Raw genomic sequence first — 25,221 nt, 5'->3', positions numbered from 1 at the left:
TGTCCCTCTGTCCCAGGCGGTGTCCGGGCAGTGTCCCGCTGTCCCCAGCGGTGTCCGGGCAGTGTCCCGCTGTCCCCAGCGGTATCTCCGGCAGTGTCCCAGCAGCGTCCAGGCAGTGTCCCGCTGTCCCGGGCGGTGTCCCGCTGTCCCAGGCGGTGTCCCAGCTGTCCCCAGCGGTGTCCGGGCAGTGTCCCGCTGTCCCGGGCAGTGTCCGGGCAGTGTCCCGCTGTCCCGGGCGGTGTCCCCGCGCTGTCCCCGCGGTGGCATGGCGGGGCTGCTGGCGGCGCTGGTGGCAGTGTCCGAGAAGGCAGCCGAGGTCGCTCGGCGCTGCCGGGCGGAGGAGCCACTGTTCCGCCTGCTGGTGGCCGAGAAGAGTGGCGCGGAGAGGAACTGTCGCTTCGAGCGCGACTTCAAGACCCTGGCGGATGTCCTGATCCAGGAGCTCATCAAGCACGACCTGGGGACACAGGTGGGGACACCGCTGGGGACAGCCCGGGGGTCCCCGCGGGGTCTGGGGACGCGCTGAGGGTGTCACTCGGTGTCCCCGCAGTTCCCCGAGCTCCGGGGACACATCCATGGCGAGGAGTCCAACGAGTTCCGGGATGCTCAGGGTGAGTGGGGACACTGTGGGGACATTGGGGACACTGGGAGGATGTGGGAACACGGTGGGGACACTGTGGGGACACTGTGGGGACACTATGGGGACACTGTGGGGACACTGGGGACACCGGGGGGATGCGGGGACACTGTGGGGACAGTGGGGTGGGGACACACATGGGGGATGTGGGGTCAAGGCCAAGGAGGGGATCCCAATGTCCCCATGTCCCAACGTCACCCTGTCCCCATATCCCGATATTCCCATATCCCCACGTCCCAATGTCCCCATGTCCCCATATCCCAGTGTCCCCATGTCCCCACATTCCCATGGCTGAGTCAGGGGTCCCTGTGCTGATTTGGGGTCCTGCAGGTGGCACGGTGACAATCCAGGTCGGTGCCACTCTGAGTGTCCCTGTGCCATGTCCCTGTGTGGTTTGGGGTCCCACAGGTGGCACAGTGACACACCCACCCCCACCCCACCCCACACACAACCAGCTCTGTGCCACTCTGAGTGTCCCTCCACCCACACCCCACAACAACCACCCCCCCCACCCACACCCCACACACAATCCAGGTCTGTGCCATGTCCCTGTGCCATGTCCCTGTGCCATGTCCCCATGTGATTTGGGGTCCTGCAGGTGGCACGGTGACAATCCAGCTCTGTGCCATGTCCTTGTGCCATGTCCCTGTGACTGATTGGGGTCCCGCAGGTGGCACTGTGACAATCCAGCTCTGTGCCATGTCCTTGTGCCATGTCCCTGTGCCATGTCCCTGTGCCATGTCCCTGTGACTGATTTGGGGTCCCGCAGGTGGCACGGTGACAATCCGGGTCGGTGCCATGTCCCTGTGTGGTTTGGGGTCCCGCAGGTGGCACGGTGACAGTGCAGCTCTGTGCCATGTCCCTGTGCCATGTCTCTGTGACTGATTTGGGGTCCTGCAGGTGGCACAGTGACAATCCAGCTCTGTGCCATGTCCCTGTGACTGATTTGGGGTCCCACAGGTGGCACGGTGACAATCCAGGTCTGTGCCATGTCCCTGTGCCATGTCCCTGTGACTGATTTGGGGTCCCGCAGGTGGCACGGTGACAATCCGGGTCGGTGCCATGTCCCTGTGTGGTTTGGGGTCCCGCAGGTGGCACGGTGACAATCCAGCTCTGTGCCATGTCCCTGTGCCATGTCCCTGTGCCATGTCCCTGTGCCACGTCCCTGTGACTGATTTGGGGTCCCGCAGGTGGCACAGTGACAATCCGGGTCGGTGCCACCCCTGGGGACACGGTGGCCCTGCTGCTGGCTGTCCTGGGCCCTGAGCAGACACGGGCGGCCGAGCTGCTGGCAGAGGCTGTGCACCAGGAGGTGACACTTGGGGACAAGGAGCTGGCCAGCATCGACCCCGGAGTGTCCCCTGGGGAGCTGGGGATCTGGATTGACCCCATAGGTGAGGCGCTGTGGGGTGGATGGGATGGGATTGGGATTGGGATTGGGATTGGGATGGGAAATGGGATGGGATATATGGGATTTATGGGATTTATGGGATTTATGGGATTTACGGCATGGGATGGGAGGGGATATATGGGATGGGATTGGGATGGGATTGGGTTGGGATGGGACATATGGGATTTATGGGATTTATGGGATTTATGGGATTTATGGGATGGGATGGGAAATGGGATGGGATGGGGTAGAATATAGGGGATGGGATTGGGATGGGATTTATGGGATTTATGGGATTTATGGGATTTATGAGAATGGGATGGGATGGGATTTATGGGATTTATGGGATTTATGGGATTTATGGGATGGGATTGGAATCGGACATATGGGATTTATGGGAATGGGATTTATGGGATTTATGGGGTGGAATTGGGATGGGAATGGGGATGTGATTTATGGGATGTGATGAGATGGGATGTGATGGGATTGGGATGGGATTTATGGGATGGGAACAGGGATGGGATTTATGGGATTTATGGGATTTATGGGATTTATGGGATTTATGGGATTTATGGGATGGGAACAGGGATGGGAACAGGGATGGGATGGGATGGGATTTATGAGATGTATGGGATTTGATGGTATGGGATGGAATGGGGACACGGACAGGATGGGATGGGAACAGGGATGGAATGGGGTGTGATGGGGACAGGGCCAGGGCCAGTGACACAGGTGACACCTGCCACCCCCAGACTCCACCAACGAGTTCATTGCGGGCCGGGAGGATGTCCCCACGGAGGGTGGCATTGTCCCCGGGGGGCTTCGCTCTGCCCTGGTGCTGCTGGGGGCTTTTGATCGCCACAGCGGGGAGCCTGTGATTGGGGTGATCAACGAGCCCTTCTGCCACAGGGACCCCCAGAGCCACAGGTACCCCTGACCCTATAACTGTGTCACCTGACCCCATAACTGTGACCCCTGACCCCTCACTTGTCACCTGTGTCACCCCTGTCACCCCAACCTCACACCCTGGGGAGCCTGTGCTGGGGGTGATCAACGAGCCCTTCTGCCACAGGGACCCCCAGAGCCACAGGTACCCCTGACCCCATAACTGTGACCCCTGACCCCATAACTGTGACCCCTGACCCCTCACCTGTCACCTGTGTCACCCTGACCCCATAACTATGACCCCGACCCCATAACTGTGACCCCTGACCCCATAACTGTCACATGTGTCACCCCTGGGTGTCATCACCCTTGGGGTCATCAATGAGCCCTTCTTCCGGAGGGACCCCCAGAGCCGCAGGTGTCCCTGACCCTAAACCTGTCACCTGTGTCACCCCTGACCCCACCTGTGTCACCCCTGACCCCACTCCTGTCACTCCTAACCCCACACCTGTCACCCCCTACCCTGCACCCTAGGGTCCCTGTCACCCCTGACCCCAAACCTGTCACCCCGTCACCCCATACCCTTCATCCTGAGGTCCCTGTCACCCCTGACCCCACACCCTGGAGGGTCCCTGTCACCCCTGCCCCACACCCTGGGGTCCCTGTCACCCCTGACCCCACACCCCTGTCACTCCTGTCACCCGTGTCACCTGTGCCCCTTCATCCAGGGGTCCCTGTCACCCCTGACCCTTAACCCTGGGGGTCCCAGCCCCACACCCCTGTCACCCTGTCATCCCTCTCACCCCTTCACCCTGGGGTCCTTGTCACCCCTGACCCCACACCCCTGTCACCCTGTCACCCCAGCCCCACACCCAGGGGTCCCAGCCCCACACTCCTGTCACCCTGTCCCCCCAGCCCCACCCGGGGGTCCCACCCCTAACCCCTCTCTCCCCCGCAGCTGGCACGGCCGCTACCACTGGGGTGTGGCTCACGGCGACACCCGGCTGTCCTCGCTGTCCCCTCCTCCCCTCCGGCCGCACCCGCGGGTGCTGCTGAGCCGCTCGGAGGGCTCAGCCGTTCGGGGGGCTCTGGGGACCCTGGGCGGGGGTCCCGCGCTGCTGGCCGCCGGCGCTGGCTACAAGCTGCTCTGCGTGGCGCTGGGGCTGGCCGACGCCTTCGTGCTGTCGCGGGCCACCACCTTCGCCTGGGACACCTGCGGTCCCCACGCCATCCTGCGGGCCCTGGGAGGGGGCGTGGTGGCCCTGGAGGGGGCGCTGAGGGCGGGGGGCGCGGGGGATGCGACCCCCGAGCTGGTGTACCACCGGCCGCAGCCCGGGGAAGGGGCTGAGCGGTGGGCGAACCGCGGGGGGATTGTGGCTTTCGTGCATCGGCAGCACCTCCGGGCTGTGCTGGAGGCGTTGAGCAAGCTGGAAAAGCTGTGATCCCCGAGATTTGGGGGGGGTTTGGGGATTTGGGGGTCTGGGACCCCAGAAACTGGAGATTTGGGGGCTGAGCGGTGGGCGAACCGCGGCGGGATTGTGGCTTTCGTGCACCGGCAGCACCTCCGGGCTGTGCTGGAGGCACTGGGCAAGCTGGGAGAGCTGTGATCCCCGAGATTTTGGGGGGCTGGGACCCCGGAACTGGGGGTCTGGGGGGATTTTGGGGGGCTGGGACCCCGGAACTGGGGGTCTGGGGGGATTTGGGGGGCTGGGATCCCGGAACTGGGGGGTCTGAGGGGATTTGGGGGGGTTTGGGGGGCTGGGACCCCAGGTTATGGGGTATGGAGGGGCTGGGGGACATTGGGGTGGGGGCTTAGGAAGGGCTGGGACCCCGGGGTGAGGGGTCGGGGGTCTCGAGGACCTTGGGGTGCAGGGTGTGGGGTGACAGGGACCAAGGCAGTGGGACAGCAGGGACCCCGGGGTGTGGGGTCAGGGGTGACAGGAGTGACAAGGACCCCAAGGTGAAGGGTCCAGGGTGTTTGGGACCCCAGGGTTTGGGGTCAGGAGGGTCTGGGACCCCAAGGTGAAGGGTCAGGGGGTGACAGGAGTGACAAGGACCCCAAGCCAGGGTTAGGGGTGACAGGGGTGACAAGGACCCCAGGGCAGGATCAGGGGTGACAGGGGTGACAGGGACCCCAAGCCGGGGCTCTCCCGAACCTGCCGGGACCCCCATGGCCATCCCGGGGTGCAGAACGCGCTGCGAGCTCGGAGTTCCGGGTCCCCGTGAGAGACCCTCGGTGTACCCAGTGTGTCCCCAGTGTCCCCCGGTGTGTCCCCAGTGTCACCCGGTGTGTCCCCAGTGTCCCCCCCAATAAAGCAATGTCCCCCCCAGCCGTGTTTGTGTCCCGGGCCGGGCCGGGGGCGGTGCCGTTCGGTCCCGGGGCGTTCCCCTTACCGGGGCGGTCCCGTTCGGTCCCGGGGCGGTGCCATTCCCGGGGCTCTCCCGTCACATGATCCGGAGCCCTCGGGAAGGGCGGCGGTGAGCGGCACCGGGAGAGGCACCGGGAGAGGCACCGGGAGCGCCGGGACCGGGTGGGGAGCGGAACCGGGAGCGCCGGGAGTGGGGAGAAGTGGTAGCGGGACCTCCGGGAACTTCGGGAACTCCGGGAACCGGGGAGGGAACGGAACCGGGAGCACCGGGAGTGGGGAGGGAAAAGTACCGGGAGCGCCGGGAGTGGGCGGGAACGGAACCGGGACCTCCGGGAACTCCGGGAACCTGGGAGGGAAGGGAACCGGGAGCACCGGGAGTGGAGGGGAACGGTACCGAGACCATCGGGAGTGGGGAGAGAAAAGTACCGGGATTACCGGGAGTGGGGAGAGAACGGAACCGGGATTACCGGGAGTGGGGAGGGAAAGGCACCGGGAGCGCCGGAACTGGGGGGAAGTGGTACCGGGAGCGCCGGGAACCGGGAAGGGAACGGCTCCGGGAACTCCTGGAACCGGGAGCACCGGGACCGGGGGGGAACGGTACCGGCAGCACCGGGACTGGGGGGGAACGGCACCGGGAGCGGGGGGAGCAGCCCCGGGAACTCCTCCGGGAGCACCGGGAGCTCTCCCGGGACTCCAGGCCCGGTTGTACCGGTACCGGTAGCGTTCCCGGTCGCGGTCCCGGCGGTTCCCCGGTGTCGGTTCCGGTGCTGACCGGAGGCTCCCGCAGGACGGAGAGACCATGGCGGTCGAGGGGGGAATGAAGTGCGTGAAGTTTTTGGTTTTCTTCTTCAACTTCATCTTCTGGGTGAGTCGCGCCCGGGGGGTCCCGAAAACCGGGTTTGGGGTCCCGAAAATGGGATTTGGGGTCCAGAAAACCGGATTTGGGGTCCCGAAAACCGGGTTTGGGGTCCCGAAAACTCTGGAGTCACTCGGGTGAAGCCACATCCGGTGGTCAGCCGGTCCTGGGGGGCCCCGGGGGGGTTGGGGACACTGAAAACCGGGAAAGGAGCCCCAGAACCGGTTGGGGACACTCAGAACCGGGTTTGGGGACACTCAGAACCGGGAAAAGATTCCCAGAACCGGTTGGGGACACCCAGAAGCGGGTTGGGGACACTCAGAACCGGGTTGGGGACACTCGGCAGCGGGTTGGGGACACCCAGAACCGGGTTGGGGACACCCAGAACCGGGATTGGGAGCCCCAGAACCGGTTGGGGACACTTAGAAGCGGGCTGGGGACACCCAGAACCGGGGGGTCCCCCTGAGCGGCTTTGGGGAAGTCGCGGTGAATTTGGGGTGACAAAAAAGCCGCGAGGAGCTAACGGCCGGAGCGGGACGGGGGGGTGACACTGGGGGACAGCGAGGGGACAGCGCGGGGACACAGAGGGACAGCGGGGGGGTCACGGAGCCCCTCCCCGCCGCCCCCCCGCGGGAAAGGCGCTGTCCCCACCCTGGCGGCGCCGGGCTGAGTCACCCCTCGAGTGGCGGGGGCCGCGGGGGGGCACGGCGACACGGCGACACGGTGACACGGCGGCGCCACCACCCCCCCGGGACACCCCCGCGGTGTTGGCGAGGCTCGGGGTGTTTGATCGCACCGAACCCCCCCGGAGACCCCCGGGACACCCCCGGGACACCCCCGGGACACCCCCGGGACACCCCCGGGACACCCCCGGGACCCCCGGCGGGCTGCTGCCAAACCCCCCCGCGGCTCGCGTGGCCGGAAGGACAACTTCCTGCACTTCCCGCTGCTCGTGATGTCCCCCCGTGTCACCTCCCCCGTGTCCCCCGCGTGTCACCTCCCCCGCGTGTCCCTCAGTGTCCATCCCGTGTCTATCCCGTGTCCCCTCCGTGTCACCTCACCCGTGTCCTCCCCGTGTCACCTCCCCCCGCGTGTCCCTCAGTGTCCATCCCGTGTCACCCCCCATGTCACCCCCGTGTCACCCCTGTGTCAACTCCCGTGTCACCTCAATATCAGCCCCCCGTCACCTCCCCCGTGTCCCCCCCGTGTCACCTCCCCGCATCCTCCTCCGGTGTCATCCCGGCCGTCACCCCCGTGTCACCCTGTGCTCCGTGTCACCTTCCGTGTAACCTCAATGTCACCCCCCGTGTCACCTCCCCCGTGTCCCCCTCAGTGTCCATCCCGTGTCACCTCCCCGTGTGTCACCCGTGTCCTTCCCATGTCCATCCCCATGGCACACCCCCGTCACCCCCGTGTCACCTCAATGTCCCTCCCATGTCCCCCCGTGTCACCTTCCGTGTCACCCATGTCCACCCCGTGTCCATGCTGTGTCACTACCCGTGTCCCTCCCATGTCACCCCCCTGTCACCTTCCGTGTCACCTCCCATGTCCCGCCCGTGTCCCCATCGTGTCAACTCAATGTCCCCCCTGTGTCCATCCCGTGTCACCTCCCCAGGCCGGGGGGACTGCTCTGGGGACACCCCCTGTGTCCCCCCGGTTTGTCCCCAAATTGGAACCACTGGGGATTTGGGGATGTGGAATTCGGGGTGTCCCCAGGGGTCCCCAAAGCTCTGTGCCCCCCAGGCTTGTCCCCAAATCAGAGCTGTAGGGGATTTGGGGATGGCAATTTGGGGATGTGAATTCGGGGTGTCCCCAGGGGTCCCTAACCCCCCGAGCCCCCCAGTTTGTCCCCAAATCAGAGCTGTAGGGGATTTTGAGAGGAATTCGGGGCTGTGAATTCGGTGTCCCCTACCCCCTGTGCCCCCCAGGTTTGTCCCCAAATTGGAGCTGCAGGGGGATTCAGGGATGGGGATTTTGGGAGGAATTAGGGGATGTGAATTCGGGGTGTCCCCGGTGGTCCCTAGCTCTCCATTCCCCTCGGTTTGTCCCCAAATCAGAGCTGCAGGGGGTTTTCAGGATGGGGAATTTGGGGACAATTCGGGGCTGTGACTTCAGTGTCCCCTAACCCCCCGTGCCCCCAGGTTTGTCCCCAAATCAGAGCTGTAGGGGATTTGGGGACAATTCGGGGCTGTGACTTCGGTGTCCCCTACCCCCTGTGGCCCCCAGTTTGTCCCCAAATCGGAGCTGCAGGGGATTTGGGAATGGGGAATTTGGGGACAATTCGGGGCTGTGACTTCGGTGTCCCCTAACCCCTGTCCCCCCAGCTTTGTCCCCAAATCGGAGCTGCAGGGGACACGGGGATGGGGAATTTGGGGATAATTCAGGGCTGTGACTTCGGTGTCCCCTAACCCCTGTCCCCCCAGGTTTGTCCCCAAATCGGAGCTGCAGGGGATTTGGGAATGGGGAATTTGGGGACAATTCGGGGCTGTGACAATTCGGTGTCCCCTCCCCCTGTCCCGCAGGTGTGCGGCGTGGCTCTGATCGCCATCGGCATCTACGCCCAGCTGGCCCTGGCCCAGGCTCCGGTGGCCCCCGGGGTGGCATCCAGCGGGACCCCCGTGGCCATCGTGGTGCTGGGCGTGGTCATCTTCTTCACCTCCTTCTTCGGCTGCTGCGGCGCCTGGAGGGAGAGCTACTGCATGGTCACCACGGTGAGGGGACATGGGGACACATGGGGACAGCCAGGGGACAGTGGGGAATAGCAGGAGAGCTACTGCATGGTCACCACGGTGAGGGGACAACGGGGACATGGGGACAGCCAGGGGACACTGGGGGACAGTGGGGAACAGTGGGAGAGCTACTGCATGGTCACCACGGTGAGGGGACACTTGGGGACACTTGGGGACAGTGGGGGACACTTGGGGACAGTGGGGAATAGAGGGAGAGCTACTGCATGGTCACCACGGTGAGGGGACATGGGGACACTTGGGGACAGTGGGGGACACTTGGGGACAGTGGGGAACAGTGGGGAATAGAGGGAGAGCTACTGCATGGTCACCACGGTGAGGGGACACTTGGGGACACTGGGACAGCCAGGGGACAGTGGGGAATAGAGAGAGAGCTACTGCATGGTCACCACGGTGAGGGGACAGCGGGGACATGGGGACACTGGGGACAGCCAGGGGAGACTTGGGGACAGTGGGGAATAGCAGGAGAGCTACTGCATGGTCACCACAGTGAGGGGACAGCAGGGACATGGGGACAGCCAGGGGACAGTGGGAGAACACCAGGGAGAACCCTGGGGGACACTTGGGGACAGTGGGGAACAGTGGGGAATAGCAGGAGAGCTATTGCATGGTCGCCACGGTGAGGGGACATGGGGACACTTGGGGACAGCCAGGGGACACTGGGGGACAGTGGGGAATAGAGGGAGAGCTACTGCATGGTCACCAGGGTGAGGGGACAGAGGGGACAGCGGGGGACACCTGGGAGACATCTGGGGGACACCTGAGGGACACCAGGGAACAGTGGGAGACCACCGGGGGACAGTGGGGAATAGCGGGAGGCCCCCTGGGGAACAGCGGGAGAGCTACTGCATGGTGACCACAGTGAGGGGACAGCCAGGGGACACCCGGGGGACAGTGGGAGAACACCTGGGAGACCCCCGGGGGACAGTGGGGACACCTGGGAGAGCACCAGGACAGCCCCAGGACACCCCCAGGACCCCCGACCCAGCCCATCACTGGGACACCACTGGGACATCACTGGGACCCCTGGAACTCCCCCAAAACCCCCCCTTGACCCCACCCTGACCCCCACCCTGACCCCTATAACCCCTACTGTGACCCCCTGACCCCCACCCACCCTGATCCCCCCAAAACACCCCCATAACCCCCACCCTGACCCCATAACCCCTACTGTGACCCCCTGACCCCCACCCTGACCTCCCCACCCCACTGAGACCCCTCCTTGCCCCCCAGAACCCCCCAATGACCCCCACCCTGACTCCCCCCAAACCCCCATAACCCCCCTGACCCCCAGACCTCCCCAAACCCCTGACCTCCCCAGACCCCAAACCCGACTCCCAAACCCCCAGACCCCTGTGCCCCCTGAGCCCCCTGACCATCCCTGACCTCCCCAGACCCCCAAAGCCTGAGACCCCTGACCCCAAACCCCTCCTGACCCCTCAAACCCCTGACTCCCAAACCCCTTGAACCCCAGACCCCCAAACACCCCCAGACCCCCTCAGACCCTCCCAGACTCCCAGAGTCCCAACCCCTGACCCCTAAACACCCCCAGACCCTCCCAGACCCCCTGACCCCCCAAACACCCCCAACCCCGACCCCCAGACCCCAACCCCTGACCCCTAAACACCCCCCAGACCCCCAGACCCTCCCTGACCCCCCAGACCCCCAACCCCTGACCCCTCCACCCCCCAGACCCCCCAGACACCCAGAGCCCCCTGACCCCCAAACCCCTGACCCCCCAGACCCCCCACCCCAGACCCTGACCCCCTGACCCCCGCTGCCCCCCCAGTTCGCCGTCCTGCTCAGCCTCATCTTCCTGGTGGAGATCGCCGCTGCCATCGCCGGCTACGTCTTCAAGGACAAGGTGGGGGGCTGTGCCCCACGGCCGGGGGTCCCTCACCCCCCCGGGACCCCCCCGGGGACCCTCTGACCCCCCGGTGCCCCCCTGACCCCCACAGTGACCCCCCGGTGCCCCCCTGACCCCCCGGTGCCCCCCAGGTCCGCTCGGTGGTGCAGGAGGGGCTTTGGGACGCCATGAACAGCTACGGCCGCGACCTGCCGCTGACCACAGCCATGGACAAGTTCCAGCAGGACGTGAGTGACCCCAAATGGGTCGGGGGGCTTCTCCTGGACCCCTCCCCACAATTCCCACCCCCGTTTTCCCGCAGTTCTCCTGCTGTGGGGTGAACAACTACACGGACTGGGCTCGCGTGGGGCAGTTTGGGGTCAACGACACCGTGCCCAGGTCCTGCTGCAGAGTGGACACTGCGGGCTGTAACGTCCATCCCAGCGCGGCCAGCGTGTTCGACAGGGTGAGACCCCTCCCCAAATGGGGATCTGACCCCCCCGGGGGTCCCCAAAGCCCCCCTGACCCCCCTGTGCCCCCCAGGGCTGCCTGCAGAGCCTGGAGGTTTGGGTGAGGAGGAACATCGTGGTGGTGGCGGCGGTGGCGTTGGGGATCGCCTTCTTCGAGGTGGGGAGGGGTCTGAAAGTGGGGGGGGACCCCAAAATAGGGTGGGATCCCAAAATGGGGGGGAGAATCCAAAATGGGGGTGGGAGACCCTAAAATGGGGGTGTGGGACCCCAAAATGGGGGGGAGAGCCTAAAATGGGGGGGGAGAGCCTAAAATGGGGGATTGAGAGCCCAAAATGGGGGGTGGGAGACCCTAAATTGTGGGGTAGACCCCAAAATGGAAGGTGGGATCCCAAAATGGGGGGTGGGAGAATCCAAAATGTGGGGTGAGGGACCCTAAATTGGGGGTGAGACCCTAAAACTGGGGGGTAGGAGACCCCAAAATAGGGTGGAAGATCCCAAAATGGGGTGGGAGACCCTAAATTGGGGAGAGACCCTAAAATGGGAGGTGGGACTCCAAAAAGGGGGGGTGGGAGAGCCTAAAATGAGGGGGAGACCCCAAATTGGGGGGAGACCCTAAAATGAGTTGTGGCAGAATCCAAAATGTGGGGTGAAAGCCCAAATTGGGGGGTGGGAGAGACTAAAATGGGGGTGGGAGAGCCCAAAATGGGGCATGAGAGATCCCAAAATGGGGGGTGGGACCACAAATTGGGGAGGAGACCCTAAAATGTGGGGTGGAAGAATCCAAAATGTGGGGTGAGGGACCCGAAAATGGAGGGTGAGAACCCAAAATGGGGGTTGGAGATCCTAAACTGGGGGGTGGAGAACCCAAAATGGGGGGTGGGAGACCCTAAATTGGGGGGGAGACCCTAAAATGGGGGGTGGGAAAGCCCAAATTGGGGGACAAGACCCCAAAATATGGGGTGAGACCCCCAAATCTGGGGTCAGACCCCCCTAAATCAGGGGTGAGACCCTAAAATCTGGGGTGATAACTCCCTAAATATGGGGTGAGACCCCCTAAATCTGAGGTGAGACCCCCAAATCTCGGGTTAGACCCCCAAATCTGGGGTGAGACCCTAAAATCTGGGGTGATAACTCCCTAAAAATGGGGTGAGACCCCAAAATATGGGGTGGGACCCCCAAATCTGGGGTCAGACGCCCCTAAATCTGGGGTGAGACCCTAAAATCTGGGGTGATAACCCCCTAAATCTGGGGTGAGAACCCCCCAAATCTGGGGTGAGACCCCCCAAATATAGGGTGACACCCCCTAAATCTGAGGTGAGACCTCCAAATATAGGGTTAGACCCCCAAATCTGGGGTGAGACTCTAAAATCTGGGGTGATAACTCCCTAAAAATGGGGTGAGACCCCAAAATATGGGGTGGGACCCCCAAATCTAGGGTCAGACCCCCCCAAATCCAGGCTGAGACCCCCAAATCCGGGCTGAGACCCCCAAATCCGGGCTGAGACCCCCAATTTCCTCCCCCCAGATCCTGGGCATCGTGTTCTCCTGCTGCCTCATGCGGGGAATCCGCAGTGGCTACGAGGTCATGTAGCCCCCAACCCCAAATCCTGACCCCAGGGGGGTCCAGGGGGGTCCTGGCAGAGCCCCCCAGTGCCAAACCCCCCCTCGGGGGTCCTGGGGGGCTCGGGGTGCCCCCCGGGTTTGGAATAAAGAGGAGAAGCTTCTGGAGAGATGAGTGTGGGGGTGGGGGGTCCTTTATGGGGTGGGGGGTCATTTATGGGGTCAGGGGGTCATTTATGGGGTCAGGGGGTCATTTATGGGGTTCAGGGGTCCTTTATGGGGTCGGGGGGTCATTTATGGGGTTGGGAATCCTCCATGGATTTGGGGGTCCTTTATGGGGTCGGCGGGTCATTGATGGGGTTCAGGGGTCTCTTATGAGGTTGGGAGATCTGTTATGGGGTCAGGGGTCCCTTATGGGTTTGGGGTTCCCTTGTGGGGTTCAGGGGTGCTTTAGGGGGTCGAGGGGTCAATTGTGGGGTCGGGGGGTTCTCTGACAGGTCCTTTATGGGGTTCAGGGGGTCTCATGGGTGGCGGGGTCTTTCATGGATTTGGGGTTCCCTTATGGGGTTGGGGAATCCCTTATGGGGTTGAGGGTTCCTTTATAGGGTTGGGGAGTCCTCCATGGATTTGGGGTCCCCTTTTGGGGTTGGGGGTTCCATTATGGGGTTGGGAATCCTCCATAGATTTGGGGGTTCCTTATGGGGTTGGGGGTCTCCTCCTGGAGTTTTGGGGTCTCCCTGTACCCCCGTGGGTGCTGTAGGGCTGGGGGAGCAGTCCTAGTGGGTCTGTGTGTCACCTCAGTGTCCCCAAATCCTCAAGAGCCACCTCAGTGTCCCCAAACCCCAAACTGACCAGAACAAGGACAGACAAGTTCAGGACGTTGTTTCCCCACCCTGGGGGGTTTATTTTGGGTCTGGGGTCTCTCAGGTCTCTCAATGGACACTGGGCCGGTTTGGGCAGGATGAGGGCCAGCCCCAGGTCCACGATGGCCGAGGGCAGGTAGGACACCTCAATGTCCCCAAATCCCAAACTGAACAGAACAATGACAGAAAAGTTCAGGGGCTATTTTCCCCATCCAGGGGGGTTTATTATTTTGGGTCTGGGGTCTCTCAGGTCTCTCAGTGCACACTCTGGGCCGGTTTGGGCAGGATGAGGGCCAGCCCCAGGTCCACGATGGCCGAGGGCAGGTAGGAGGCTGGCAGCCAGAGCAGCTTGGCGTCCCAGCCGGCGCTGTAGCGGCTGCGCGGGTGCTGCGCCCGCAGCGCGTGCTCCATGCAGCTTGTCACCTTGGACAGGTCCTTGTCACACAGCAGCGACAGCAGCAGCCGCTGCACCTTCAGGTCTGCGGGGAGGACGGGAGATGGTCAGGGAAAGGGAAACTGAGGCAGGGGTGAGGTGCTGGGAAAGGGAAAAGGGTCAAGAAAAGGGAAACTGAGGCAGGGATGAGGTGCTGAACTTCGGGGTCTGGGAGAGGGGAAAAGGGTTAGGAAATGGGTTAGGGAAAGGGTTAGGAAAACGACAAGGAAAGGGCTAGGAAAGGGTCAGGAAAAGGGAAACTGAGGCAGGGATGAGGTGCTGGGAAAGGGAAAAGGGTGAGGAAAGGGGTGGGGAAAGGGTTAGGAAAAGGGCAGTGAAAGGGTTAGGAAAAGGGTCAGGAAAAGAGTGGGAAAAGAGTCAGGGAAATGGGTGGGAAAAGGGTTAGGAAAAGGGCAGTGAAAGGGTTGGGAAAAGAGTCAGGGAAATGGGTGGGAAAAGAGTTGAAAAAGGGTTGGGAAAAGGGTTAGGGAAAGGGCAGGGAAAGGGAAACTGAGGCAGGGATGAGGTTCTGAGCTTTGGGGTCAGGGATGGGGGAAGAGGATTGGGAAAAGTGCTAGGAAAAGGGAAACTGAGGCAGGGGTGAGGTGCTGAACTTTGGGGTCTGGGAGAGGGGAAAAGTGTTAGGAAAAGGGTTAGGAAAGGGCAGGGAAAGGGGAAACTGAGGCAGGGGTGAGGTGGTGGAAAAGGGAAAAGGGTGAGGAAAAGGGCAGTGAAAGGGTTAGGAAAAGGGTGGGAAAAGAGCTAGGGAAATGGGTGGGAAAAGGGTTGGAAAAAGGCTTAGGGAAAGGGGTTAGGATAGGGGTGGGAAAAGTGACACAACCCAGTCAGGAAAAGGGTTGGAAATGTGTTAGGAAAAGGGAAACTGAGGCAGGGATGAGGTTCTGAGCTTTGGGGTCAGGGAGAGGGGAAAAGGGTCAGGAAAAGGGTGAGGAAAGGGTTAGGAAAAGGCTCAGAAAAAGGGAAACAGGCAGGGATGAGGTGCTGAGCTTTGGGGTCTGGGGGATGAGCCGAGGGGGTCTCAGGTGTGATGTCCCCCCAGCCCCACATCCCACTCACATGGGGGTCCCAGCCCCACACCCCCAGCCCCACAGCCCCACAGACTCACACTGGGGCAGGAAGCTCTCCCCACAGCCCCCGCGGGTCTCAGCCCCATACACCCCTCTCTGGGGGTCTCAGCCCCACACCCCCAGCCCCACATTCACTCACACTGGGGCAGGAAGCTCTCCCCATAGCTCCCACAGCCCCACATTGACTCACACTGGGGCAGGAAGCTCTCCCCACATCCCAGCCCCACATTCACTCACACTGGGGCAGGAAGCTCTCCCCGTAGCTCCCACGGGTCTGGGGTGTGATGTACCCCTCAGCCCCACATCCCAGCCCCACAGACTCACACTGGGGCAGGAAGCTCTCCCCATAGCTTCCGCGGGTCTCAGCCCCACATCTCCAGCCCCACAGACTCACACTGGGGCAGGAAGCTCTCCCCATAGCTCCCACAGCCCCACACACTCACACTGGGGCAGGAAGCTCTCCCCGTAGCTCCCGCGGGTCTCAGGTGTGATGTACCCCTCAGCCCCACATCCCAGCCCCACATTCACTCACACTGGGGCAGGAAGCTCTCCCCACAGCCCCACACACTCACACTGGGGCAGGAAGCTCTCCCCGTAGCTCCCGCGGGTCTCGGGCCCCATACACCCCTCTCTGGGGGTCTCAGCCCCACATCCCAGCCCCACACACTCACACTGGGGCAGGAAGCTCTCCCCACAGCCCCACACTCTCAGCCCCACACACTCACACTGGGGCAGGAAGCTCTCCCCATAGCTCCCGCGCGTCTCGGGCTCCAGCCGCTCCCAGCGCTGCCGCAGCGCAGCCTCCAGCGAGCTCAGCTCCGTCACGTTGGTCTTGAAGAATCCTGGCTCGACTATGCTCACCTTGACCCCAAAGTGCCGCATGTCCCGCCTGGGGGGACACGGCGGGTCAGGGGGGCAACCAACAACAAACCAACACCATCTTGAAGAATCCTGGCTCGACTATGCTCACCTTGACCCCAAAGTGCCGCATGTCCCGCCTGGGGGGACACGGCGGGTCAGGGGGATGGCCGGAGGGGTCAGAGGGGTCAGGGGGGTGGTCAGAGGGGTCAAGGGGTGGCCGGAGGGGTCAGGGATGGTCAGAGGGGTTTGGAGGTGGAAGGAAGGGTCAGGGTTTGGCTGGAGGGCACTGGGGTGGTCAGAGGGGTCAAGGGGGTGGTCAGAAGGTTCTGGGGTGGTCAGAGGTGTCAGGGGGTGGAGGGAAGGGTCAGGGTTTGGCTGGAGGGCTCTGGGGTGGTCAGAGGGGTCAGGGGGGTGGTCAGGAGGCTCTGGGGTGGTCAGAGGGGTCGGGGTAGTCAGAAGGTTCAGGGGGTGGAGGGAAGGGTCAGGGGTGGCCAGAGGGGTCAGGGAGCACCCAGCGCAGTCAGGGTGTGACCAGAGGGATCAGGGTGTGGCCAGGAGGGTCAGGGTGTGACCAAGAAGGTCAGGATGTGGCAGGAGGGCTCAAGGTGTGGCCAGGAGAGGTCAGGATGTGGCCGAAGTGGTCACAGTCCGGTCAGGGTGACCATGGCATGACCAGGGATGTTCAGGCCATGTCCAGGAGGGCTCAGGGTATGACCAGGAGGGTCAGGGTGTGTCCTGAGTGGTCACAGCCTGGTCAGGGTGACCATGGCATGGCCGGAGGGCTCAGAGCCTGGTCAGGGTGGTCACAGAATGGCTGTGTGTGACCAGAAGGGTCAAAGTTTAGCTGGAGGTGGTTAGGGTGCCCATGGCATGGCCAGGGTGGCTCAGAGTGTCCAGGAGGGCCAGGATGTGGCCAGAGTGGTCACAACCCAGTCAGGGTGACTATGGCGTGGCCAGGGGACTCAGAGCCTGGTCAGGATGGTCATAGAATGGTTGGAGGGCTCAGGGTGTGGCCAGGAGGGTCAGAGTGTGTCCAGAGGGGTCAGGATGTGGCTGGAGGGGTCACAGCCCAGTCAGGGTGACCATGGCCTGGCTGGAGGACACAGAGCCTGATCAGGGTGGTCACAGAATGGCTGGAGAGCTCAGGGTGTGGCCAGGAGGGTCAGAGTGTGTCCAGAGTGGTCACAACCCAGTCAGGGTGACCATGGCATGGCCAAGGGGCTCAGGGAGTGGCCAGGAGGGTCAGGTTGTGACCAGAGGGGGTCAGGGTGACCATGGTGTGTCCACAGTGGTCACAGCCTGGTTAGGGTGACCATGGCATGGCTGGGGGGGTCCAGGGGGATCAAGGTGTGTCCAGAGTGGTCACAGCCCAGTCAGGGTGACAATGGCATGGCCAGGAGAGATCAGGGTGTGTCCAGGAGGGTCAGGGTGTGTCCAGAGCGGTCACAGCCCAGTCAGGGTGACCACGGCATGGCCGGGGGTGTCACACCCAGTCAGAGTGACCATGTCACACCCGGTCAGAGCGACAATGGCATGGCCAGGAGAGATCAGGGTGTGGCCAGGGGGGTCAGGGTGTGGCCAGGGGGGTCAGGGTGTGGCCAGGGGGGTCACAGCCCAGTCAGGGAGACAATGGCATGGCCAGGGGGGTCACACCCAGTCAGACTGACCAGGTCACACCCGGTCAGACTGACCACGTCACACCCGGTCAGAGTGACCATGTCACACCCGGTCAGAGTGACCATGTCACACCCGGTCAGACTGACCATGTCACGCCCAGTCAGGGTGACCATGTCACGCCCGGTCAGACTGACCATGTCACGCCCAGTCAGGGTGACCATGTCACGCCCGGTCAGACTGACCATGTCACGCCCAGTCAGGGTGACCATGTCACACCCGGTCACAGTGACCATGTCACACCCAGTCAGACTGACCATGTCACGCCCAGTCAGGGTGACCATGTCACACCCGGTCACAGTGACCATGTCACACCCAGTCAGAGTGACCATGTCACACCCAGTCAGAGTGACCATGTCACGCCTGGTCAGACTGACCATGTCACACCCGGTCACAGTGACCATGTCACACCCGGTCAGGGTGACCATGTCACGCCCAGTCACAGTGACCATGTCACACCCAGTCAGACTGACCATGTCACGCCCAGGGTCACTCAGGCCACGCCCAGAGCTCCGTCCCCACCTGAGGCTGTCCGAGAAGGCCTCGATGCAGTACTTGGAGATGCAGTAGCCGCCGCCGTTGGCCGAGATGCGGCCCAGGACGCTGGAGGTGTTGACCACTCTGCCCCTGGCCCTCTTGAGCAGCGGCAGCAGCTGCAGGGTGACCTCGATGGCCCCGAAGGCGTTGACCGCCATCACCCGCCGGAAGTCCTCGATGTCCATCCACTCCGTGGGGCCGATGGGGTTGGCGATGCCGGCGTTGTTCACCAGGCCAAACAGCCCTGGGGACACCGGGGTGGCACTGCCAGTGTCCCTGGGACCCCCAGACTGTCCCCAGGGTGACCCGCCTGTCCCTGTCACCCCTCTGCTGTCCCCATGTCCCCTGGGGTCAGTGGGGTTGGCGATGCCGGTGTTGCTCACCAGGCCAAACAGCCCTGGGGACAGCAGGGTGGCACTGCCAGTGACCCCTGGGACACCCAAATGACATCCCCAGTGACCCCTGGGACCCCTAGAATGGCATGCCCAGTGACCCCCAAAGACACCCCCAGTGTTCCCTGGGACCCCCAGAATGACATCTCCAGTGTCCCCCAAATAGCACCCCCAGTGTCCCTCCAAATGGCACCCCTAGTGTCCCTCTGGGACCCCCAGACTGTCCCCAGGGTGCCCTGGCGGGACCCTGCTGTCCCTGTCCCCGTCCCTGTCACCCCTCTGCTGTCCCCATGTACCCTGACTGGTAGGGCTGAACAGCCTTGGGGACACTGAGGGTGGCACTGCCAGTGACCCCTGGGACCCCCAAATGGCACCCCCAGTGTCCCCTGCGACCCCCGGAATGACATCTCCAGTGTCCCCCAAATGGCATCCCCAGTGTCCCCAGTGACCCCAAAATGACACCCTCAAGGGTCACCGAGGACCCCCAAATGGCACCCCCAGTGTCCCCTGGGACCCCCGGAATGGCACCCATAGTGTCCCTGAGATGGCATTCCCAGTGTCCCCTGGGACCCCCAAATGTCCCCCCAGTGTCCCTCCATTGATCGCTGTCCCCTCCTGTCCCCATCCCCTCCCCAAGCCCCCAGACCCTTTATCCCCCCTTCCCTCACCTTTGTCCCCCACCTCCCTCTGCAGCTACTGTCAGAGCAGGTGACATGGAGCAGGACTGTCCTCAGGTGTCCCCTCTGCCACCTCTCTCTTGGTCCTTTGTCCCTCCCTGTCCCCGTGCCCCTCTCCAAGCCCCCATCCCCTCCCCAAGCCCCCAGACCCTCCCCAAGCCCCCAGACCCTTTATTCCGAAGCCCCCAGACCCTTTTCCCCAATCCCTCACCTTTTTCCCCCCAGCTCCCTCTCCACCCATTCATCAGATACTGTCTGAGAGGGTGACATCGAGCAGGACGGTCCTCAGGTGTCCCCCTGTGCTGTCCCCCATATCTCCCCTGTCCCACATCCCCTCTCCAAGCCCCCAGACCCTTTCCCCCAAGCCCCCAGACCCCTTTTTCTCCCCCAATCCCTCACCTTTCTCCCCCACCTCCCTCTGCAGATACTGTCAGAGCAGGTGACATGGAGCAGGACTGTCCTCAGGTGTCCTCTCTGCCACCCCTCTCTCAGTCCTTGTCCCACATCCCCTCCCCAAGCCCCCAGACCATTTTTTCCCCAAGCCCTCACCCTTTTCCCCCCACCTCCCTCTGCACCCACTCCGCTGCCCTGCGGATACCGTCCGAGCAGGTGACATCGAGCAGGACTGTCCTCAGGTGTCCCCTGCCACTGTCCCCCTATATCCTCCCTGTCCCTGTGTCCTCCCCAAGCCCCCAGACCCCTTTTTCTTCCCCATCCCTCACCTTTCTCCCACCTCCCTCTGCACCCATTCAGCCACCCTCCAGATACTGTCCGAGTGGGTGACAACGAGCAGGACTGTCCTCAGGTGTCCCCTGCCGCTGTCCCCCCATATCCCCCCTGTCCCACATCCCCTCCCCAAGCCCCCAGACCTTTTTTTCTCCCTTCCCTCACCTTTCTCCCCCACCTCCCTCTGCACCCACTCGGCTGCCCTGCAGGTGCTATCGGGTGACATCTAGCAAGACTGTCCTCATCTGTCCCCTCTGCCACCCCTCTCTCAGTCCTTGTCCCTATCCCCTCCCCAAGCCCCCAGACCCTTTTCCCAAAGCCCCCAGACCCCTTTTTCTCCCCCAATCCCTCACCTTTCTCTCCCACCTCCCTCTGCACCCACTCAGCAGATGCTGTCAGAGAAGGTGACATCGAGCAGGACTGTCCTCAGATGTCCCCTGCCACTGTCCCCCATCCCCTCCCCAAGCCCCCAGACCCCTTTTTCTCCCCAATCCCTCACCTTTCTCCCCCACCTCCTTCTGCACCCACTCGGCCGCCCTGCGGATGCTGTCCGAGCGGGTGACATCGAGCAGGACTGTCCTCAGGTGTCCCCCTCCGCTGTCCCCCCGCAGGCTCTCGGCGCCCTGGGGGGTCAGGCACGCGGCCAGCACTCGGTAGCCACGCCGGGCCAGCCGCCGGGCCAGCAGGTTGCCGAAGCCACTGTCACAGCCGGTGATGAAGACGTGCTTGTCGGTCACCGTGGGCAGCGTCCGGCGGTCCCGCAGCTGCCAGCCCAGCGCCCAGGCCAGCAGGGCCACCAGCGCCACGTACAGCCACATGGCCTGAGGGGGACAAGGGACATCCCACAGGGTCACCCTGCAGCCTGGAGAGACCCCCAGCCTGTCCCAGTGTCACCAGTGCCACCAGCGCCACGTACAGCCACATGGCCTGAGGGGGACAAGGGACATCCCACAGGGTCACCTGAGTGCCCCCCGGGAGCCTGGAGAGACCCCCAGCCTCTCTGGTGTCCCAGTGCCACCAGCGCCATGTACAGCCACATGGCCTGAGGGTGGGGGACATGTGGGACACCCGACAGGTCACCTGAGTGCCCCCGAGGAGCCTGGAGTGACCCAGGGACCAGTGACCCCCCCTGTCCCAGTGCCACCAGTGCCACCAGTGCCACCAGTGCCAGGGACAGCCACATGGCCTGAGGGGGACAAGGGACATCTGGCAGGGTCACCCTGCAGCCTGGAGAGACCCCCAGCCTGTCCCAGTGTCACCAGTGTCACCAGTGCCAGGGACAGCCACATGGCCTGCGGGTGGGGGACACCCGACAGGGTCACCTCAGTGCCCCCCGAGGAGCCTGCAGGGACCCTCAGCCTGTCCCAGTGTCACCAGTGCCACCTAGAGCCTGACTGTCCCAGTGTCACCATTCTCCCAGTGTCACCAGTGCCAGGGACAGCCACATGGCCTACGAGGGACAAGGGACACGTGGGACACCCGACAGGGTCACCCTGCAGCCCCTCACCCACCTGGAGAGACCCCCAGCCTGCCCGGACCCCACCCTGTGCCACAGTATGGGAGCCTGACTGTCCCAGTGTCACTAGTGTCACCAGTACCAGGCACAGCCACACGGTGGGGACATCCAGCGGACAAGGGACACGTGCGACCCCAGCCAGGACCCCCTGCAGCCCCTCACCCACCTGGAGGGACCCCCACCCTGCCCGGACCACGGGGGTCTCACCCCACCCTGCCTGGACCCCCACTCTCTGCCCCTCCCAGTGCCACCAGTGCCACCAGCGCCAGGGACAGCCGAGGGACAGAAACATGGAGGGGGCAGGGGACACTGGGGGTGCCGTTTGGGGGTCCCAGGGGACAGGTGGGACCCCCGCCAGGGTCACATCGAGCCCCCCAGGAGCCTGGAGGGACCCTCACCCTGCCGGGACCCCCACCCTGTCCCCGCGGGGATCAGTGTCCCCAGTGCCACCAGTGTCACCGGTACCAGGGACAGCCACACGGTGGGGACATCCAGGGGACAAAGGACACGTGGGACCCCCGCCAGGACCCCCTGCAGCCCCTCACCCACCCGGAGAGACCCCCAGCCCCCCCCGACTCGGGGGTCTCACCCCCTGCCCCCAGCCGTGGGGTGGCCAGCGAGGTCACTCAGGCTGACCCTCAGCTCCGCCCTGTCCCCGCGGGGTGACCCTGGGGTGTCGCTGTCCCCAGGGTGGGTGGGGGACACCCCAACCCCCCCTCCCGGGGCTGGGGGGCACAGCGAGCCCCCCGCGGGACCCCAGACCCACCTGGGGCCGGCCGGGCCCAGCCCGGGTCAGCTGGCCGTGCGTCAGCGGCCGGCCAGGGGGGCTCCGGGGGGGCTCGGGGGGTCACCGCGGGGTCACCTGCGGCCACTGCCCCCGCCCGGGGACCCCCAGACTGACCCCACCCTGCCCGGGACCCCCAACCCTCCTGAGCCCCCCGAACTACCTGTGCCGGGCGGGGAGGGGACAGCGGGGGGGTGGTGAGCCCTACAGGTGTCCTGTGCCCCCCTGAGGGACCCCCGTGCGGGGTTCGGGGTCTCAGGACCACCCGGGTGCCTCCCAGAGCCCCGTTTGGGGGGTTTTGGGGTCTCAGGACATCCCCCGTGCTTGGTTTGGGGGTTTCAGACCCCCGGCTGGGGGGGTTTGGGGTCTTAGGACCACCCAGGTCCCTCCGAGACCCCCATTTAGGGGTTTTAGGGTCTCGGAACCCACCCCGTGGTTGGTTTGGGGGTTTCAGACCCCCATTTAGGGGGGTTTGGGGTCTCAGGACATCCCCCGTGGTTGGTTTGGGGGTTTCAGACCCCCGTGCGGGGGATTTTGGGGTCTTAGGACTACCCAGGTCCCTCCGAGACCCCCATTTAGGGGTTTTGGGGTCTCGGGACCCACCCCGTGGTTGGTTTGGGGGTTTCAGACCCCCGGCTGGGGGATTTTGGGGTCTCAGGACCACTCAGGTCCCTGCAGGACCTCCGTTTGGGGGATTTTGGGGTCTCAAGACCCCCAGTTGTCGGTTTGGGGGTTTCAGACTCCTACTTGGGATTTTGGGGTCTCAGGATCCGCCGTGGTTGGTTTGGGGGTTTCAGACCCCCATTTAGGGGGGTTTGGGGTCTCAGGATCCCCCATGGATGGTTTGGAGGTTTCAGACCTCCGGCTGGGGGATTTTGGGGTCTCAGGACCCCCCATTGTCAGTTTGGGGGCTTCACACCCGAGGGACTCTTTTTCCCACCCTGGGATTTGGGGGACACCAGGTAGGTCTGTTCCCCTCTGGGACCCCCATTTGGGGTTTTGGGGTCTCAGGATCCCCCACTGTCGGTTTGGGGGCTTCACACCCCCAGAGGGTGGCAGAGACCCCCAGAGGGACCCCCAGAGGGGTGACAGGGACCCCCAACCCCCCCTGGGATTTGGGGGGACACCGAGGGGGGACACTAGGTAGGTCTGTCCCCCTCCGGGACCCCCATTTGGGGTTTTGGGGTCTCAGGACCCCCGTGGTTGGTTTGGGGGCTTCACAGCCCCAAAGAGACCCCCGGAGGGACCCCCGGAGGGACCCCCTTTCCCCCCGGGATGTTTGGGGTCACACCTCGGGGTCCCCAGGTCCCTCGGGGGGTCAGAGGGGGGGTCCCCAAGACCCTCAGGGGGGGTCAGAGTGGGGATCCCTGATTAGAGGGGGGGTCTCTGTCCCTCGGGGACACAAAGAGGGGGTCAGGGGTCCCCGAGACTTTCGGGGGCACAGGGGGTGTCGGGGGTCCCCAAGACCCTCGGGGGTCAGAGGGGGCCTGGGGTCCCCAAGACCGGGGGCGGAGTGGGGGTCCCTGATTAGAGGGGGTCTCTGTCCCTCGGGGACACAAAGGGGGTCTTAGTCCCTCTTGGGGTCCCCAAGTCCCTCGGGGGGACAGAGTGGGGGTCTGGGGGTCCCCAAGACCCTGGTAGCACAAAGGGGGGTCCCTGGGCAGAGGGGGGTCCCTGATTAGAGGGGGGCTTTATGTCCCTCGGGGTCCCCAAGTCCCTCGGGGGCACAAAGTGAGGGTCCCTGATTAGAGGGGGTCTCTGTCCTCGGGGACACAAAGAGGGGGTCAGGGGGTCCCGAGACTTTCGGGGCACAGGGGGTGTCGGGGGTCCCCAAGACCCTCGGGGGTCAGAGGGGCTCTGGGGTCCCTGAGTCCCTCAGGGGGACAGAATGGGGGTCCCTGATTAGAGGGGGGTCTCTAAGTCCTCAGGGGCACAAGGGGGATCTGTGGGTCCCCGAGACCCTCGGGGAGGACAGAGGGGGGGTCTGGGAGTCCCCAGGTCCCTCAGGGGCACAAAGTGGGGGTCTGGGGGTCCCCAAGACCCTCGGGGGGGACAGAGTGGGGGTCCCTGATTAGAGGGGGGGTCTCTGTCCCTCGGGGACAAAAAAGGGGGGTCCCCGAGTAGAGGGGGGGTCTTTAAGTCCCTCTTGGGGTCCCTGAGACCCCCGGGGGCACAAAGGTGGGTCTGGGGGTACCCAAGTCTCTCTGGGGCACAAAGGGGGGGTCTGGGGGTCCCTCGGGGGTCCCCACGTACCTCGGGGGTCTCTGTCGCCGGCGCCGCTCGGGCCGCAGCTGGGGCAGTGAGCGCTGGGGGCGGGCAGAGGGGAGGGGTCGCGGGGATTTGGGGCGGGGGGGCCAAGGCTGCTCCTCCCCGCGCCTGGCACGGCCCGACTGCCCGGGGGGGTCAGCCCCCCTGAGCCCTGAGCCCCCCGCAGGGCGCTGGGAGACTTTTGGGGGGGTTGGGCACTTTTTGGGGGTTTGGGTATTTTTGGGGGTGTGGGCACTTTTGCGGGAGTTTGAGCACTTTTTTAAGGGGCTTTGGGTATTTTATGGGGTTTGGACAACTTTTTGGGGGAGTTGGGCACATTTTTGGGGGAATTGGGTATTTTTTGGGGGTTTGGGTATTTTGGGGGTTTGACACCTTTTGGGGGTCTGGCCTCTTCTGGGAGGGTTTGGCACAGTTTGGAGGGGGTTGGGCGTTTTTGGGGGATTTGGCCACTTTCTGGGGGGCTTGGACACATTTTTTTGGGGGGTTGACAATTTTGGGGGTTTTCGGTACTTTTTGGGAGGTTTAGGCACCTTTTGGGGGGAGTTTGGCACATTTTTGGGGGGGTTGGGCATTTTTTGGGGGATTTGGGCACATTTTGGGGGGGTTGGCACTTTTTGGGGGGTTTGGGCATTTTTGAGGGGT

At 63.8% G+C, this 25,221-nt stretch overlaps 3 protein-coding genes across 8 annotated transcripts; 2 read left to right on the top strand and 1 right to left on the bottom strand.

The window, feature by feature from the left end:
- The first annotated feature begins 143 nt into the window (after positions 1 to 143).
- LOC146425840 (inositol polyphosphate 1-phosphatase-like) lies at positions 144 to 4,364 on the top strand. The gene is made up of 5 exons (XM_085041223.1): positions 144 to 469; positions 551 to 611; positions 1,828 to 2,031; positions 2,780 to 2,954; positions 3,871 to 4,364. The coding sequence occupies exons 1-5, from the start codon at positions 266 to 268 to the stop codon at positions 4,352 to 4,354; spliced, it is 1,128 nt and encodes a 375-aa protein (XP_084897349.1). The 5' UTR covers positions 144 to 265; the 3' UTR covers positions 4,355 to 4,364.
- Positions 4,365 to 5,296: 932 nt separating this feature from the next.
- Positions 5,297 to 12,928, top strand: CD63 (CD63 molecule). Of its 3 annotated transcripts, XM_085041242.1 has the most exons (9): positions 5,339 to 5,419; positions 5,858 to 5,878; positions 6,078 to 6,146; positions 8,660 to 8,848; positions 10,674 to 10,748; positions 10,883 to 10,978; positions 11,053 to 11,196; positions 11,274 to 11,357; positions 12,726 to 12,928. In XM_085041242.1, exons 3-9 carry the CDS (start codon positions 6,081 to 6,083, stop codon positions 12,789 to 12,791), a joined length of 720 nt encoding a protein of 239 aa, XP_084897368.1. In that variant the 5' UTR covers positions 5,339 to 5,419; positions 5,858 to 5,878; positions 6,078 to 6,080; the 3' UTR covers positions 12,792 to 12,928. The 3 variants fall into 3 exon arrangements, with proteins under 3 accessions (XP_084897365.1, XP_084897367.1, XP_084897368.1); XM_085041239.1 differs by lacking the exon at positions 5,858 to 5,878 and having other exon boundaries at positions 5,297 to 5,443; positions 6,069 to 6,146; XM_085041241.1 differs by lacking the exon at positions 5,858 to 5,878 and having other exon boundaries at positions 5,319 to 5,390; positions 6,069 to 6,146.
- Positions 12,929 to 13,590: 662 nt separating this feature from the next.
- Positions 13,591 to 24,588, bottom strand: RDH5 (retinol dehydrogenase 5). 4 transcript variants are annotated; one of them, XM_085041229.1, is made up of 6 exons: positions 22,290 to 22,355; positions 20,524 to 20,832; positions 20,365 to 20,377; positions 18,202 to 18,460; positions 15,870 to 16,033; positions 13,591 to 14,102 (listed from the first exon to the last, which is right to left on the bottom strand). In XM_085041229.1, exons 2-6 carry the CDS (start codon positions 20,827 to 20,829, stop codon positions 13,879 to 13,881), a joined length of 966 nt encoding a protein of 321 aa, XP_084897355.1. In that variant the 5' UTR covers positions 20,830 to 20,832; positions 22,290 to 22,355; the 3' UTR covers positions 13,591 to 13,878. The 4 variants fall into 4 exon arrangements, with proteins under 4 accessions (XP_084897355.1, XP_084897354.1, XP_084897352.1 ...); XM_085041228.1 differs by lacking the exons at positions 20,365 to 20,377; positions 22,290 to 22,355 and adding an exon at positions 24,565 to 24,588 and having other exon boundaries at positions 13,594 to 14,102; positions 20,511 to 20,832; XM_085041226.1 differs by lacking the exon at positions 20,365 to 20,377 and having other exon boundaries at positions 13,594 to 14,102; positions 20,511 to 20,832; positions 22,290 to 22,353.
- Between the last annotated feature and the right edge of the window lie 633 nt (positions 24,589 to 25,221).

The sequence above is a fragment of the Lichenostomus cassidix genome, chromosome 29 (assembly GCF_008360975.1).
Source record: "Lichenostomus cassidix isolate B80296 chromosome 29, HeHo_3.0, whole genome shotgun sequence".
Taxonomy (NCBI): domain Eukaryota; kingdom Metazoa; phylum Chordata; class Aves; order Passeriformes; family Meliphagidae; genus Lichenostomus; species Lichenostomus cassidix.
The sequence above is the reverse complement of the archived record's forward strand: the minus strand, read 5'-3'. Positions and strand labels throughout refer to the sequence as shown.